We start from the raw sequence: 17,163 nt of genomic DNA, 5'->3' as shown, positions 1-17,163 counted from the left end.
ATCCTCGGCACCACAGTCCCGCAAACAGGCTCCCAGAGGGACGCACATCCCCACACACACACAGCCCTGCAAATGCACGACCCCAAGCAGAGTCAGGATAGCCTAGGGTCAAGGTTTGGGAGTCAGCTAAAATCCGGGTTCAAATCCCAGTGCTACTGTGTAACCCTGGGACTTTGCCCCTCTGCGCCTCCACCTCCCCATCTGCAACATGGAGATTTTTACATTTTTATTTCTATGGCTTGTGCTAGGATTTAATACATCACTTACTTTAAAAAAAAAAATTATGGAGCACCTATTGTGGGTAAGGTACTGTCCTAGGTGCTGGGGACAAAGCAATTAACAAGACAGACCCACATATCTCTGCCTGTTCTGCTGGAATCTGGGAGTGCTTCCTTAGCACGGAACCTGGCACGTGGAGCTAAAATCATTTCAGAGGTTGCAAACCATCGGCCAGCGGGCATGTCTGATGCACACGTAAACTTGTTTGGCCTGACAGCATTTGTGTGAATTTGATGCCAGCATCTAAACGCTGGGAGACTTGTGAAAATGCGGCTTTCGAGCCCCCCTTGAGAAGTCAGATGTGGCATCTGCGGGTGGCGCTAGCCCCTGGCCCATAACTGGATGAGTGGAACAGTCTCCATCGTTGTGCTACATGCCCAGCCCCTGGACGAATTGGAATTTGCAACCCCTGTGGTAAGTGTTTGATACCAATCTCCTTACATTTTTGGAGGTGTTAGAGATGGGGCTGGACAGGCAAGGATGTGGCCAGCAGGAGAAAGGACAGAGTTGGGGACAGAGAGACAAAAAGAGACACATTCAGGGGTAGGCCAGATGCACTGGTTCTGATGCAACCAGGACATCTTGCTGCTTCTTTCTGGATCTCAGTCTCCGCATTGGAAAACACCCATCAAAGCTGTACTGACAATACAGCTTCGTACTTGAATATTCTAGAAAGATTCCATGGGCGAGTCATCCCCTCAGCACTTGTCACAGAGGAGAGGCTCAGCAGAGAGTGGTCATGGGAAAGAACCCTCCAGCTGAAAAATGAACAATAACATGATTCTAAAGAACAACACAGCAAGGGGGGGCGGGGCAGGAAGGAAAAAGAGAGAGGCCACCAACGAGTCCGGGACAGTGATGGGGATGAAGACAAGAAGGGGAGGCAGGGAAAGGGGGGTGTGTGTTCATCTGTTCACTCATTCCTTTGTTCATTCAATAGGCATTTATCGAGCACCTACTATGTTCTCAGGCCCAGGGACATGGCAACTACCGTGACGAGTCACTGGTCTCGTGTTAACAGCCTACGAGCCATAACCCCAACCCTTAGCACATAGTAGATGCTCAAAAATCTACCATAACTTGCTCCACAGGCACCTCTGGTCCTGGCCTGTGACCTTCAAGTATTGCCTAGTATTCCGAAAAATTACCAAGCCAGGCCATTTTCATGGAAAGTAGAGGAATTTTCCACCAGAGAGCTGAGAACCTGGAAGGGATATGGGGTAGAGGGTGGAGTTTAGTCTCTGTCCTGCTGTGTGGCTTTGGAAAACTCTCATGACCTCTCTGGCCCAGGAGATGGAAAGGAAAGGACATGAGGTCGGGATGCAGGTAAGTAATGGGGGATTCCTAACTCAAAGCTTCCAGACCTTCGCTGGTGGCAGGGGTGGGGGGTGGGGTGGAGAATTGCAGAGGTACGGGCCTTCGATGAGAAGAGAGAGGAAGAAAGAAGACAGAAGAGGTTCCTGGAGGAGAAAGATGTCCCTGGAGAAAGGGGTGGGCTGGGAGGATGGAGGAAGGAGGGGGGCGCGTTGGCGGTGTGGGGGGTTCGGGGGTGGCCCTGAGAAGCCATTGCACATTGGAGCAAGGCCGTGAAGAGAAGAGAGAGGGCAGAGGGGGGCTGGCAGAGCAGAAGGAAGACAAGCACAAACAACAAACCCACAAAAGGCAAAGAGAGAACAGAGATGGAGAGAGGGTTGCCAGATTTAGTGAATAAAATAAGGTCTGTCTGGTGAGACTTGCATTTCAGATTTGTTAAAAAGTATAATTTTATTATTTTTGTAAAGCTTTTATTTATTTTTAGAGAGAGGGGAAAAGAAAGAGAGGGAGACAAACATTGCTGTGAGAAAGAAACATCAATCGGTTGCTTCTCGAACACACTCCAACGGCCCCGGCCAGGGCCGAACTTGCCTGACAGGAATTGAACCGACGACTTTTCTCTCCGCAGGTCAACACCCAACCAACTGAGCCACACCAGTCAGGGCAAAATGGGTATAATTACTCAAAGTCTAAGTATGTCCCATACAATACTGGGGCCATACTTACTAAACTATCTACAATTCAAATGTAACTAGTGATCCTCTATTTTATCGGGCAATGTAAATGGAGAGCAAAGATCTGAGGGGCAACAAAAAGCCAGGAGAACTAGTCAGAGGAGCCAGGTCTCCCAAGTCCACTGCCTGGAACCCTGTATCCCGCGTGCCTTGCTCACTGCCCCTCTCTCTGCCCCTCGTCTCCTCCTCTCTCTGCCTTCAGTCTCCCCTCTCTGCCTCGCTCTCCCCAGCTCTCTGTCCCTAAGACCCCTGTCTTTTTCACTCAGCCCCCCTCTCTTAGAGACCCTGTCCCTGCTCCCTTCCCTCTTCTGTCCCTCAGCCTTCCTGAGGAATCTGCCTCAGACATCAAGAATGGTTGGGTCACCCTGTTAAGTCATCAAGTGGAGTCTGGGGCTTCAGAGACAAGGCCTGGGAGGCAAGTGACAGAGAGGTTGGGGAGTGCATTCAGGGACACTGCACCCCTTCTGAGTCAGGCTGTTGAAGCTGGGGGCCTGGGGAAAAGACACATCCCGCCAGAAGGCTCCACCAGCGGGCAGGGCCTCTGTGATCCCAGCTCCTCGGGGGCCTCTCCAACGTCCCTCCACCCCGCTGCCTCCACCTGCTATGCCTGCTGGAGTCTCCTCTCGAAAGGGGCCCCTCCCAACACTGCCACTCCAGCAATCTGGGGAGGTCTCTGTCACTGTTTCTGGCCCCCCGCCCTTGCCTCTGCCAGCGCTCCTCTCTGCCTCAGTGTACCTTCAGTATGTCTCCGGGTTTCTATTTCACGTCTTTCCTCCATCACTTTTTTGTTTTTTTCCAATTTCATCCCACTGTATGCCTCAGTTGGTTCCCTCTCTCTTCTTGTCTCTGCTTGGGGTGGGGGTCTCTGTGTGCCTCTCTGAAGAGCTTTCCCTGTCTCTGCCCGAGTTCGCATCTCTTTCTCCCTGTCGGTGTACCCATTATTGCTCAGTGGCAGCCAACAGAATCCGCTCGGGCCAGTGGAAGGAGAAAGGAACTTATTAAGGGGCACAGAGCCTGCCGGAAGACACAGACTCTAGGCTGAGCCTCCAGGGCGCTCCCAAATCCGCCGCCCAGAAAGGGCCACCCAAGCACTGCTGCTCCCCTGAGCGATTCCGTGTCGAAGGTTCCGAGACCACACCAGCTCGCTGGGCTCGAAGGTGGCTGGGGGCCGGCCCAGCGGCTGCCTCTCTCCCCACTTAATTAGAAATTCAAGCTTCCCGCGAAGACATCTGATTGGTGAAACCTAAATCTTCATAGCTGTCCCCACCACCACAAGGCACCCTGGGAATTGTAGTTTTAGCTTGCCGGTCGCCGCAGTTAGCCCGGTAGGAGAGCGAAATGGATGCGAAGTGGAATAAAGGTTAAGGGAGCCCATTTTCTCCTCATGATTGCACGCACTCTCTCACTGTCTATCCCTTTCTTTTTTAACATTTTTTATTACAGTGGACATTCAATTTTATATATACAATTTTCAATCACAGTGGATATTCAATATTATATTAGTTTCAGGTGTATCTATGCCCAGGAGAGTGGTTAAACATTTGTATGTTATCGAGTGATCTCCCCTTATCCAGTACCCACCTGGTACCATACATAGTTATTACAAATTATGGACTAGATTTCTATGCTATACGTCCAACTCCCTACGTTCATGTATTTCTTGCTTTCAGTCCTCTTTGTCTCTTGTTTTTTGCCTCTTTTTCACAGTCCAGTTTTATTTCAGTCCTTCATCTCTATGGCCTTCTCTGGTCCTCTTTCTTCATCTCTGGCTGATCAGCACCGAGCCCCAGAGTCTCACTGCCTCTCCCTCACCCCTATCCCCAGGTCCAACTCCTACATGGACGGGGGTCTCCCTCGTGGCCTTCACCCCATTGTCAGCTGAACCGGAGACTCGGAGCTCTAAGGGAGGGAAAGGGTGGGTGCCTCTGACTCCGTGGACATGCCAGGAAGAGGACCCAGACTTTGACATTTTTCAGCTGCTCTCCTTGCAGGGGGGAAAAGCCAGCCCCTCCAGGTAGGCAACGTGAAAGGAAAGTTTGTGGAGTCCCTGGCTGGAGCTGGAGTGGCTGCAGGGGTTAGGGACACAGCCAGGCCCTCTGTCAGCCAAGTGTAATTGACAGCTCAACCTGCTCTCTTAGAAGCTGTGGCTACCTTCAGCCTCTCCCTCTTCACTATTCTTCCCCTTACCTAGTGATCTTAGAACTGCAGGAAAACGGAGCTCCGTCCTTCTCAAGAAGCATGTGGTCAGTCCAAAATTATTTACTATATGTCCCTTGATTCATTGCCAGCCACTGTTCTAAACACTAGGGAACAAAAGAGATGACAAATTTCCCTATCCTTAATAACTTACACTCTACGGAGGGAAACAGACAATAAACAAGACGAATGAGTAAATTATACAGTACACCAGATGATAATACATGTCATGAAGAAAAATGAGAAAGAGAGGGGAAGTAGTGCCGGAAGAGAGAGGCGCTGTAATTTTCAGTAAAATGAACGGAAAGGCTTTATTGAAAATGTGACGTCAGTAAAGACCTGAGGGAGAGGGGGAAATGAGAACGTAGCTATCTGGGGAAGGAGCATTTCAGGCAGAGAAAACAGCAAGTGAAAAGGCCCTGGGGTAGAATGTACCTAGAATAAATGTGGAGTAGCAAGAGAGCAAGGGTGGCTGGAGCAGAGTGAGCAAGGCAAGGGTGGAAGGAAACTGGGTCCGAGAGGAGACAAAGGGGGCCCTTTTATTTGGGGTCTTGGGGGCCACTGTAGGCTTTGACTTTTACATCTAGTGAGATGGAAGCCATGGGAGGGTTCTGAGCACAGGGATATAGTAGTGGATGAACGTCGCCAACTCTCCTTGGCAAGACCTTTCCAGTGCCAAATCCCTCCCCACAACAGTGACTACCCAAAGCTTAGGGCTTTGCCGGGATGGGGCGGGATGCTAGATCAGCAAGGGCAGGGGGCGGTGCTGGGCCGGCTGGGAGAAGGCGTGGCTAGAGTGGAATAGGTAGGAGGCGTGGCGTTCTGTGGGCACACCCAGACCTGAAATTGACGGGGGCGTGGTTTCACAACCGCGATTGGAGAGCTGAGGTGGGGCGTGGTCGTAGTGCTGTGGGCGTGGCTAAGGAACGCAGCCTTCCGGAGAAGGAAGGTTGCTGACCCTCTTTAGCCCCGGGGATTGGGAGGTTGGGGGTCTGGGTTCGCACCCGGCCAGGTTTGCGCAGGGGTCGCAGAGAGGAGGCTGGTTCACCCAGAGGTCGGAAAGGTGATGCCCGGGGGTAATCTTGTAACTAACCTTGGAAGCGGAAGATCCGGAAAATATTGAGGCGGCTCCTCCAACTGCTCTCACGAAAACATGAATGGCAAACACAGTTACACACAGTGGACACCCAGTGAAGGTGAGGTAATCTCAGCCAGCACACTCTGTGGAATGTCACACTTAATCGAATAGGCCGCCCTTGATGAACCCCCCACCAGAGGCTGGGCCCTAAGCCTGGCACCTGACATGCACCATCTCCTTGAATCCTCAGAAGGCCCTGCAAGGTAGAAACTGATTATCTCCATTACACAGACACGGAAAAAGGCACGGAGAAGGTAAGTGACTGGCCCAGATTCACCCAGCTGGTGAGACGTAAGCTGAGAGTTAAAGTCATGCACCCCACTTTCCAAGCCAATGTGCCGATTGACTGAGCCTCAAATACTCAGGTGAACCCCCAGGAGCAGACACAAGGTAACAAGCAACAAATACACAGATGCACACCCTGGCTGAAGGATCCTCTCCCCACGGCCACCTTGCCAGCTGTGGGACCTCCAGCCCAGGCCACCCCCGAAGGCTAGGGTCCTCCCCTGAACCAATAGTGACAGCCCCTGCTTTGTCAGCTGGCAGAGCCTGGGGAAGACCTAGGATGAACTCTAGGGGGTTGACGGCTGAGATCAAGATTAACCTGAAGGGAGTCCTGGCCTCAGGGCTAAGAGCTGGTACTCTGGGGTGTCACCCTTCCTTTGTCACTGACTCCCTGTGTGTTCGTGGGAAAGGCAGTCATCCTCTCCGAATCTCATTCTCCTGTCTGTATAATGGGGGTCATCAAGTTCCTTCCTCTTTGGGGTCCTGTGAAGACTGAGTTATCTTGGTTATAAAGCCCTGACTGCTGTGGCTCAGTGGGTTGGGCATCATCCCTCTGACAGAAGCCTGGGTTTTGGGTCACGTCCCCCATGGGGGGGAGGGCATGCGAGAGGCAACCAATAGGTGTTTCTCTCCCTCTCTCTCTCCCTCCCTCTCTCCCTCCCTTCCCTTCTTTCTAAAAATAAATAAATAAAATCTTTAGGAAAAAAATAAAGCTCTCAAAACAGAGCCTGGCACAGACTAAGTGCTCTGGTAGGTGCTAGTCATTACGACTAGATGTCTCAGTTTACCTGTCTGAGGGGCACGGTGTAGACCAAACCACACAGGTGAACTTGCGTGTCCAGTGAACCCCGTGAAATTGCACCAAAAATTCCATGTATTCATACAGCTTTCATCACGTCCTCCAGTGGGTCCCCCAAAAGGTGAGAGAAGCACAAACAAAGACAGAAACAAAAAGGTGCCTCTACAGCAAGGGATCTCGGATCACATCACTCTCTGCCTATAACAGCCCCCGCCACCCCGCCAGCACCCATGGTTTCCCATGTCAAATCCACGAACCACATGCTCTGCAAGGTCGCTGGCCTGAACTCCAGAGGACCTGGGCTCAGTCTCCCTTGACTCCTTGTCCCCAACCCCCACACCCAGCTTTCTCTCTGCTCCTTGCACACACCAAATTTTGTCTTGCCTCAAGGACCTTTTACATTTGCTCTTACGCTTCTTTCCAACTCAAAACAGCTCTAACCACAGGAGTGTCCTTTAACATCCTACCGAAAATAGCCATACACCCCTCCTCACCCCTCTCTGGAGCCTCTTCACTGAACATCTTGTTTTTAGAGTCTTCACAGCACTTAACACTATTCATTCATTCATTTCAACATGTCTTCCTTGGGGATTGTGGCCACGTGCTGTTCTGGGCACAGACACAAGAGCAAACACGACAAAGCCCCTGCCTTCATGGTGCTCACACTCTGAACCTCAGAACTATTTGTTTATTTGCTGGTCTGTTGTCTTCCTCCCTCACCCTACTCCCAACTGAAATTTTGCTCCCTGACAGCAAGGAGCATTTCCGTCACACTCTGACGTACATTTTTGAAGTCTCATTCTGCTATATCATAGTTAAAGGCTGTACAGTGGCCCACAGGGTCCTGCATTCTATCTCACCCCCTCCCACTCTCTCTCTCAATCTCCCCGAGCCACAGTGTTCCTTCAACAAGCCAGTCTCGCTCTGACCGTAGGGCCTTTGCACTAGCTATCATCTCTGTCTAGGACACTCTCCTCCCACGTATCTATAAGGCTCCCCCTCAGCTCCTTTAATACTTCTGAAATGCCTTCTCCCCAAAGAGGGCTTCCCTGACTACTCTCTCTCTCCTTACCTCCTTTATTTTTTCTCTACAGCACATAGTCCTACCTGCCATATTATATTTGGTTTATTTTATTTGCTATTTGTCTAAAATTCCAGCTCCATAAGAGCAGGGACTTTAAAATATTTATTTATTTATTTATTTATAGAGAGAGGGGAAAGGAGGGAGGAAGAGAGGGAGAGAAACATCAATATGTGGTTGCATCTCACGCACCCCCCACCGCCCTGACCCCCAACCCAGGCACGGGCATGGGCCCCACACCGGGGACCCATTGGTTTGCAGGCCGGCACTCAATCCACGGACCCGCGCCAGCCAGGGCAAAAGAGCAGGAACTTTTGTATGTTTTGTGCATCACTGTATCTTCAGCACCTAGAACAGTGCCAGACATATTTGTTGAATGAATGGGCAAATATTCATCCGTCTCTCTGTGCACCAGTCTCAGTCCCTCTGCCGAGCACCCTTTGTAAACCTTTGGCGAGGGAACAAAAGTAAAAATACTGGCTAAAACTCACTATGAACCTATTCTAAAGACTTTACCTGTGTTATCAGCTGTCATCCTCAAAACAGCCCCATAGCAGGGGGTCTGCAATATTCTCTCTTTTTGTGAAAAGGAGGAAAACAAAAAGCCCCGAGAAGTGACATCAGCTGCTCAAAGCCACACAGCTGCAAGTGGCAGTGCCAAGACTGTACCTGGGCCCTCTGGCTACAGCGGCCATGCTCCCAGCCACCATGCTAAGTATCACATTATTTTTGTTTTCTGTCTTTTGTTTCTGCCTCATCAACTGCAACCTGTCTCTTTGCATCACTGTAAATGTGTGGGTCCATTTTTTCCCTCTCTGCAGACCTGAATTTGAATCCAGGCTAACTGGATGACAGAAATGACAGATGTCACCTCTCTGGGCCGCAGTTTTCTGTTCTGTAGAATAGGGATATTAGAAGACCCCTTGACAGCGTGGTCTGGAGGGTTTCATGAGATCACACAGGCCAGCCCCCGATAAGGTGAGACTACAAGGACAGCGACCTTGAACTCCTTGGTCCAGGGAGGGTGTGCAGTCTCTCTCCCCAGGCCTTCATCTCCCCTGTCCTGGGCTCTGCACCGGTGTGTCCCTCAGTCCCCCTGGGAGTCCTTGTGGCCTCTGTATGTTTCTCTCCCCCCTCTTTCTCAAGATTTCTCCCTTCCTGCCCAGACAGCCCCCCCCCCAAGGACCCCCAAGAGGTGTTTCCTGCCAGACACCAGACTGAGGGGGAAATTCACGAGTAAACAAGGCAACTGTGGTGTCTGGGGCAGAGCTGTGGTCTGGCCCTGCTATGGGGGCAGAGGTGGTGATCCAGTAAACACCCCAGGCTGATGAATTTCTCATCAGTATCACCTTTGACTTTCCCTTAGTACACTGCAGCAAACACATCTTGGAAGGTCTTTGTCTGAAGAGGGAGGTACTTCAATTACTGACCCAATAAAACACCGTGGGGGAGGGGGAGGAGAAGCATAGCCATGGTCTCAATAATAGAGCGGGAGAAAAAAACAATTGGGGGAAAGAGAAATAATACAGAAACAAACAGGCTGGCAAGCAGCAGAATCTAAGTGCCCCGGTAGTAGGTGTGCTTGTTAAGGGAAGTTGTGGAACCTCAGAACCCGCTCTTCTCCTTCGGCAGCTCACACACCCAGCAGATGCCACAGCCTCAGAGACAGGCGCTGGGTCCCCAGCTCCCAGCTCTGCCTCACGCAGGGACTCACGCCTCTGGGGCTGAAGGTCTCAGCTATGATTTTGTGGAAAGCACTTAGTGCAGACACCTCCATACTCATTTTTCCACACGGCAGACCCCATCTCTTCTGCCTTCAAGAATATCCATGGCCCCCTGGCTGGTTTGGCTCGGTTGATTGGAGCGTTGTCCCGTAGCTGAAAGGTTGCGGGTTTGATTCAGGGCACACGCCTAGGTTTTGGGTTCCATCTCGGAGCCGGGTAGCATCTGTGATCTCTGGTCTGGCCACGTAGGGGAAGCAACCAGTTAAGGCTTCTCTCTCGCGTCAATGTTCTTCTCTCTATATTGTTCTCTTCCTTCCTCTCTATATGAAAGCACGGGATGGGCGGGGGGTATGTCCTCAGGTGAGAACAAAAAAAGAATTTGTGTGGATGGCCCTGGCTGGTGTGGCTCAGTCGGTTGGAGCGTCATTCTAAAACTGAAGGGTTGCAGGTTCGATTCCGGTCAGGGCACAGGCCTAGGTTGCGGGTTCCATCCCTGGTCCTGGAACCTGCAATCCCTGGTCTGGGCATGCAAAGGAGGCAACCAATTGATGTTCTCTCTCTCTCTCCCTTTCTCTCTCTCTAAAAGTAATGAAAAAAAATATCCTCAGGCACAGATTAAAAAAAAAAAAAAGACTGTGCATGGATGGCCAACAGGTATCATCCGCTCTTCCTGTGAAAATCTGTGTGGCTCATATACGCCATCTTTCCTCATCCCCGCCTCCCATTCTCTCCCGACACCCGGCAAGCCTGTCTACACTCCCCTGCTTTCTGTTGACCGTTTTTGTGAGCTCTTACAAAGGACGGTCAGACAGCCCCAGGCTCACTCCAGCCTACCACTCCCTGTCCACATACCTTTAGACAAGCTCCTCGGCCCCTCTGAGCCTCCCATCACTCCTCTGTAAAATGGGACTATTAATAGACCCCACTTCATAGAGTCTGAGGGAGGTTTTACGGAGATGACAGGTAGGGCGTACTTGAGCATGTGCTGGATCAAAGGAGACACTCAACAAATAAGTGCCCTTAAGATGACAGCCTCAGTTGTGCCTTAATTACTAGACCTAATGTTTAATGAGCACATCCCATGGGGCGGGCTCTATATTATTTATAACCACTGTCAAGCCTGTGCCCCAGGGCAGGTGCTGACAGCATCCCCTCTTGACAGAAGAGGAAACTGAGGCCAGGAAAGGTTAAGACCTTGCAAGGTCTTAACCTGGCGAGCAGGTAGCAAAGCCAGGCTTGAACCTGGGGCTGACTACTGAGCATTTACCCACAATGCTGCCCGCCCCCTCAACTGTGGGGTATTTTGTGCTCAAGTCACCCCACTGCCCAACCCAGTGACCCCAACATTACACCAGAGAGGTCTGACTTGCCTCGTCGGGGAGGTAAAGAGACAGGAAACCTCACAGCCGACCATAAGACCATGGGTGTGCTTTTATTTATAGGTTTTCAGAAAGCGCTCGGTCCACACGTGATTCTGGGACCTTGGCCAGGAACCGTAGCTTTAAGAGACTGAAACCTGGGTCCTTTCCATCTTAGGCCTCCGTGACATCAGAGAGCACGGTGCATTGGACCAGGTGATCTGCAAGTCTTGTGGAGCCCTCAGGTGCCTTCATTTGTCATTCATTCGTTGAAAAGCTTTTAGTGAAGCAGGTCGAAGCATCTGTTAAGGGCCCCACTGGCTGCTGGCTGGGTGACCATAGATGAGTCGCCTCACCTCTCTGAGCATCAGTTGCCACCTTTGAAAACCATAATGTACTTAATAACGTACTTAACTCAAGGAAGCAATGAGGGTTCACCGACACGTGCATAATGGGCCTTGTAGGAGCAACCTTGACCTTGCCCTCCACAACACAATCCAAACGGAGAGAGAGAGACCCTTCCCCAGTTGGCAATGACCCAGAGTGGACAGGGTTGGGATGCAGTCACCCATGGAACTGGGGACTGACCCAGCCTGGAGGTCGGAGGGCTTCCTGAAGGAGGATACGTTGGAGCTGAGCAGTGCTGGACACCGTAGGCGTGGAGCACATAGGAATCACCCACATGAAAGATGTCTCGTTAGCCTGTGGGCATGTGGAGTGAGGAGATATAACACGGCCTGGGGAGTCAGGTTGCCTCCACCCATTTGCTCATCCTTCTAACATCCGCTGCTCTGCTCTCTGCCCAGCCCTGAGCTGGGCGATGCTGGGGACACATCAGTGACCAAGACACCCCTGTCCTTGGCCTTCCAGGCTCACAGATTCCCAGTGAGGGTGGACTTCGAACAAGTGTCATCTAAACCATCACTTGAAAAGGAAATGGCAGAAACCTGGGAAATCACATTACAAGAAGACCTTTCCTGTGACACTCACAAATCCCTCCCTTTGTCACCTCCCAACCAGGAGCACATCCACAGAGACAATACACTCATTTATTAAGCATTTGTTAAGCTCTCTCTAAGGCATGGCAGACGTAGTGTCTGCCATCAGGAAGTTCTCAACACTTTGTTCACACTTCGGTCCCTGACCAGACGGAGACAACGTGAGTCGATGGGGACAACCCCGCCACCCCGCTTCAATAACCAGCAACCGGAGGAGTGTCCTGAGGCATAGTCCTCATGTCCCTTCCCTGCTTATGCCTTTCAGAGGCTCCCCATTTCTGTGAAGGCAAAAACCAGCAGGCTGAGCTTGTCCTATGTCACTGGTTCTTAACACCACGAAACCTGACACCCACTTTATATAATATTTCAAAATACCCTTTAGCATTCAGAAATTAAACTCATAAACAATATGGCCCACCACCACAAATTTTATTTTCAAAAATTTATATCATGTCCTGTCCTGGCTGGTGGGTTGGGCATTGTCCTGCAATCTGAAAGGTCACCGGTTTAATTCCCAGGCAGAGCACAGGCCTGGGTTTCGGGCCATGTCCCTGGTTGGGGGTGTGTGAGAAGCAACTGGTAGATATTTCTCTCATACATTAATGTTCCTCTCCCTCTTTTTCTCCCTCCATTCCCCTCTTTCTAAAAATAAATACATGAAATCTTTTTTTAAATTTATATCATGTCCCAGCTAAACTACAATGGAGAAATTTATAATAAACCGACAATCTATGTTTGCATATAAAAGGTCAGGCATGGGCTTCCCTGAAGAGTCTCACCAGGCAGATACTGTCAGCCACGCAGAGACTCACTGTGAATGAGACAGGAATACACTGTGTGTTGTTTCGACAAGAACCACGATCAGCATTGCCTGTGGTGATGTGGCTTCTAGAAACAGTGAGTAACCCTGGATGAAATTCCCAGCACTACCAAGTATAGGCAGGCCACAAAGCGCACAGTTAGTTGAATTCCAAGAAAATCAGTGCATCTTCGAATATTGCAAAAGCACTCCGTGTTTATACGTAAAACATAGCTAAGTTCTAGAGTCAGCTCGTCACAAATGGGTTTTCCTACCCACATGGGTGTCCAGTGGGACCCTGGAAAGTGAAGTGGGGCTGGGGACAGATCTTGGTCATGTAGACTGTTGAGATATCTGGCATCCTTGGTCCCTGTCCACGAAAGCCAGTCATACTTCTAAGCTCTGACAAACTCCAGACAAACACTGTTTCTGAAATATCCTCAGAGCGAGACCCGCAGTGTTCTGGTGCCCAGCCCCCGCACACCAGGCTGGCCTCATCTTGGGACCCTCGCTCTGTTCTGCCACCCCAGCCTCGTTGCTGTCCCCAAACTCCAGGCCTCCATATCTGTGTTCCTCTTCCTGGAAGATTCTTCTTTGTGGTCTCAGCTTCCTGGTCACCTCCCCCAGACCAGCCTTGGTCAGAGTCCCCTGTCTGCGTGTAACCAGGTGTCTGTGGTCTAGTGTTTCCTCATTTGCTGGCTGCTCCCAGGATGGGCTGGTTACTCATGAAACAGGCACAGTGTAGCTGTGGTCACTGCTGAGTTTCTGGTGCCCAACCCAGGGGGCCTCAGGACCGCACTGTGGAGCACTGGAGGTCACTGGTGGAGGAAAAATTCCTTGCAGTGACATGGCCTGAAGGAAGGCTTTAGCTCGGTCCTGAAGGTCAGGAAACGCTGGAACAATGCACAGGGCCAAGAGGGGTCTTTCTCAGTGAGACCGTGCCAGCCAAGGTCCCCTGCTGCTTCCAAGATCAGTTCCCAGTGTTTCTGGCCCCAGGCCTGGTGCAAGTCCCAGCTCTTTCATTTCCCTACCGTGTGACCTTGAGTACATTCTTTAACCTCTCTGAGGCTCATTGCCTTCTCTGTAAACTGGAAATGACAGTGCCCACCTCCTTGAGTGGCTATCAGGTACAAATCATGTTTATAAAACATTGAACACCATAGTATGCCCTCAATAAATATTTGTTGAATAAGTGGCTCCTAGTTCTGGGCATAAGATATTAGGTATTGCCCTGGCTGGTATGGCTCAGTGGATTGAGCACCTGCCTGAGGACTGAAAGTTTGCTGGTTCGGTTCCCAGTCAGGGCACATGCTTGGGTTGTGGGCCAGGTCCCCAGTTTGGGGCACACGAGAGGCAACTGATCAATATTTCTCTTTGTCCCTCCTTCCCCCGCCCTCAAAAAAATAAATAAAACCTTTTTTTTAAAAAACCAACTAGGTTTTAATTTATTGATTTTTTTTTTAGAGGAAGAAAGAGAAAGAAACATCGATTCATTGTTTCACTTACTTATGCATTGATTGGTTGATTTGATCCCTGACTGGGGATTGAACTCACGACCTCAGTGTATCAGAACAACGCTCTAACCAGCTGAACTTACCCAGCCAGGGCAACTAGGTTTTCATTTAGGAAAGGTAGGGGAGCACTCTTCAGAGTCCCATAAACCTGGGTTAGAGCCCCAGCTCTGGCTATGAGTCTCTGGGCCAATGAGTTTCCCTCTCTAGGCTTCAAATGTGTGTCCATGTAACAGGATCATAGCTGCGTCTCTTGCATGGAGTTGTTGTAAGGGTTAAATCAGATAGTGTAGGTAACTGTGCAACACAGTGTCAGGCTGTAGTCAGGGGCTGTTGTTATTGCTAAGAATGGCTCTGGAGTATATGGAGGGAGCAGGACCCCAGGCTTGGAACAGGGAGGAGAAGGGTGAAGATCATTTGCTTTATTGACTGGATAAGGGAACTGAGGCCCAGGGAGGGGAAGGGCCTCTCCAGAGGCCATAGAGCAGCCTGGAGGCTGAGCAAGGACTAGAGACGCGGGGAATGACCTCCTTCCCGATCTCAGTGGGCTATTCAAGTCAGATAGGAGTCGTGGGCAGGGAGTGGGCCCTTTAAATCCTAAGCTCCACCTTTGCTTAGAAGGGTCTTTGGGGAGTATAAAAGGGGGTGCAGTTTCTGCTCCAGAAAACCACCCGCTGCTCCTGCCGCTGGCCCCCAGCCCCGGCCTCTCTCCAGCCCGCACCCCCCCGCCTGGGTGCCATGCAGCTGCCACCCTTTGACATGTGGAAGGACTACTTCAACCTGAGCCAGGTGGTGTTGGCACTGATCCAGAGCCGGGGGCAAGGGCCAGAGGACCAAGGTACTGGGGAGTCAAGACCCGAGCCCCGGCTGGGGCAGGATCCAGGACTGGGAGGCTTGGGGGCCAGCGGAGGCCCGGCCACCTTGTGCAACTTCTGCAAGCACAATGGAGAGTCTCGCCACGTCTACTCCTCACACCAGCTGAAGACGCCAGAGGGGGTGGTGGTGTGTCCGATCCTGCGGCACTATGTGTGTCCCCTGTGCGGGGCCACCGGTGGCCAGGCCCACACGCTCAAGTACTGCCCGCTCAATGGTGGCCATCAGTCCCTCTACCGCCGCAGCGGGCGAAATTCGGCTGGCCGCAAGGTCAAGCGCTGAGGGCCGTGAGGTGCCCCCCACTGCACCCCTACCCATCCTGGTTCAGTCCCTACTAAGTTCCTGGACCCTCCCCCGACTCACCCAGCCCTTTGGAACTTCTGGCCCCCAGAACTCCAGCCCTGATGGACCCTGAAACAACGGTGGCTGCTGGAGAGCCGGGCCAGCCCAGCCCCGGGACCTCTCGGCCTTCAGGGTTCTGCAAGCACCTGCGGGTTCCTGGTGCCGCAGGACCCCTCCTCCTTGGACCACACAGCTCTGCGGCCCCTGGGCCACCGTTCATGGACCTTTAGTCCTTCGGGGGCCTGCCGGTGACACCAGCCCGGCGACTTCACTACCCCTGGGCTCCTTCCTTGTGGAATTCTTGGACCCTGGAGCCCACAGGAGCCCAAGAGTGAGCAAGGCTGGTCTGGCCTCCAGCCCAAGAACCTCAAGATGAGGCTGTGATTGAGACCAGTCTTGTCCACCTTCTTCAGCCACCTGCAGACCACGGTTTCATCGCGAACCACACGGATGTTTCCTCCCTGCCCTCTGCAGCCCATCGGTCAGGCGCTGGGGGAGGGAGGGGACACACTGCAGGACCCCGCGTCTCCGCAGGCTTATCTGGGGGCGGAGAGCCTTTGTGTGAGTTCACACCCTCCAACTGCCCCTGGTTGTGCTCGTCGTTCATTCGTTTTACTGCGCCCGGGCCCCCAGCCGCAAATCACCGGTGGGTCCTTTCCCGCAGCAAGAGGGCGTCTCTCCGCCACCTCCCACCCACCCCACGAAAGCACGATAGGTTGCTTAAAGGTCGTTTTTTGCCTCCTTTTTTTTTTTCATCCTCCAACGGTTAAGTCAACAAAACTCCGACCGGAAAGGGGTTTTGGTTCCCGGATGGGAATGGCAACTGCCTCGCTTTTATTTTTTAAGGGGCGAAAAAGAGCCCCAGTGAGATTTTAAGTTGTTTTTGGCTCACGGCTGGGACCCACGTCTCTCTGGTAAATAAAGAGCTTTTCTGGTTGTCTTTGAAATCGCTACGTCCGTCTGTGTGTGTCTCCTCGCCTGGCCCAACGCTCCCCAGCCCCTGCTGGGGCGGAGCGGACTCGCATTCACCCCAACACGCGGGAAGTGGGAGGCGGCGGAGGAGGGATCCTGGGTTCCTCTCGGGATGTGCCCCTGACACAGCCTCAGACACTGGTCACCTATGGAGTGGTCCTTCAGTCCCGGCTTCCACCCAAAGCCAAGATTGCTCTTCTCCGTTCTTCTGGCTCCTTCTAGGGGCCGCCTCCTGCCCTGCCAGACCGCACACCTGTGGTGCCAACTGTGGTCATTCTTAAACTTTGGGTGCCGGATCCTGCAGGGGAGGCGATGAAAAGTATGGCCCCCGCCCCAGGGAAACACGTAAGTGCACAAAACGTTGCACACACTATCAGGGCTTCTTTTATTCCATTGTTTGACAAATACTCATTTGCGACAGGCACCATGTAGACTTAGGTCCAGCAGTAGCAAAACAGGCACCGCCCCTGCCCTCAGCGAGCTGACATTCTAGTGGGGAAGGGCGAGCACCAAGAGTCAACAAAGACCCAACGGTCCTGGCCCGTGTGGCTCAGTCGGGTGACGTCCCACAAATGGAAAGGTCGCTGGTTCCACTCATGGTCAGGGCACATGGGCACATGCCTGGGATGCGGGTTCAGCCCCCATTGCGGGGCCTATGGGAAGCAACCGATTGATGTTTCTCTCTCACATTGATGTTTCTCTCCCTTTCTCCCTCCCTTCCCCTCTCCCTAAAAAAAAATTAATAATAATAATAATAATA

At 51.9% G+C, this 17,163-nt stretch overlaps 1 protein-coding gene across 1 annotated transcript; it reads left to right on the top strand.

Moving 5' to 3' along the window:
• The first annotated feature begins 14,954 nt into the window (after nucleotides 1-14,954).
• Nucleotides 14,955-15,371, top strand: NANOS2 (nanos C2HC-type zinc finger 2). The gene has a single exon (XM_054588481.1). It carries the CDS (start codon nucleotides 14,955-14,957, stop codon nucleotides 15,369-15,371), a length of 417 nt encoding a protein of 138 aa, XP_054444456.1.
• Nucleotides 15,372-17,163: the final 1,792 nt, after the last annotated feature.

This window comes from Pteronotus mesoamericanus, unplaced genomic scaffold (genome assembly GCF_021234165.1).
Source record: "Pteronotus mesoamericanus isolate MK-2021 breed Mesoamerican mustached bat unplaced genomic scaffold, CSHL_Meso_final scaffold_137, whole genome shotgun sequence".
NCBI lineage: Eukaryota > Metazoa > Chordata > Mammalia > Chiroptera > Mormoopidae > Pteronotus > Pteronotus mesoamericanus.
The sequence above is the reverse complement of the archived record's forward strand: the minus strand, read 5'-3'. Positions and strand labels throughout refer to the sequence as shown.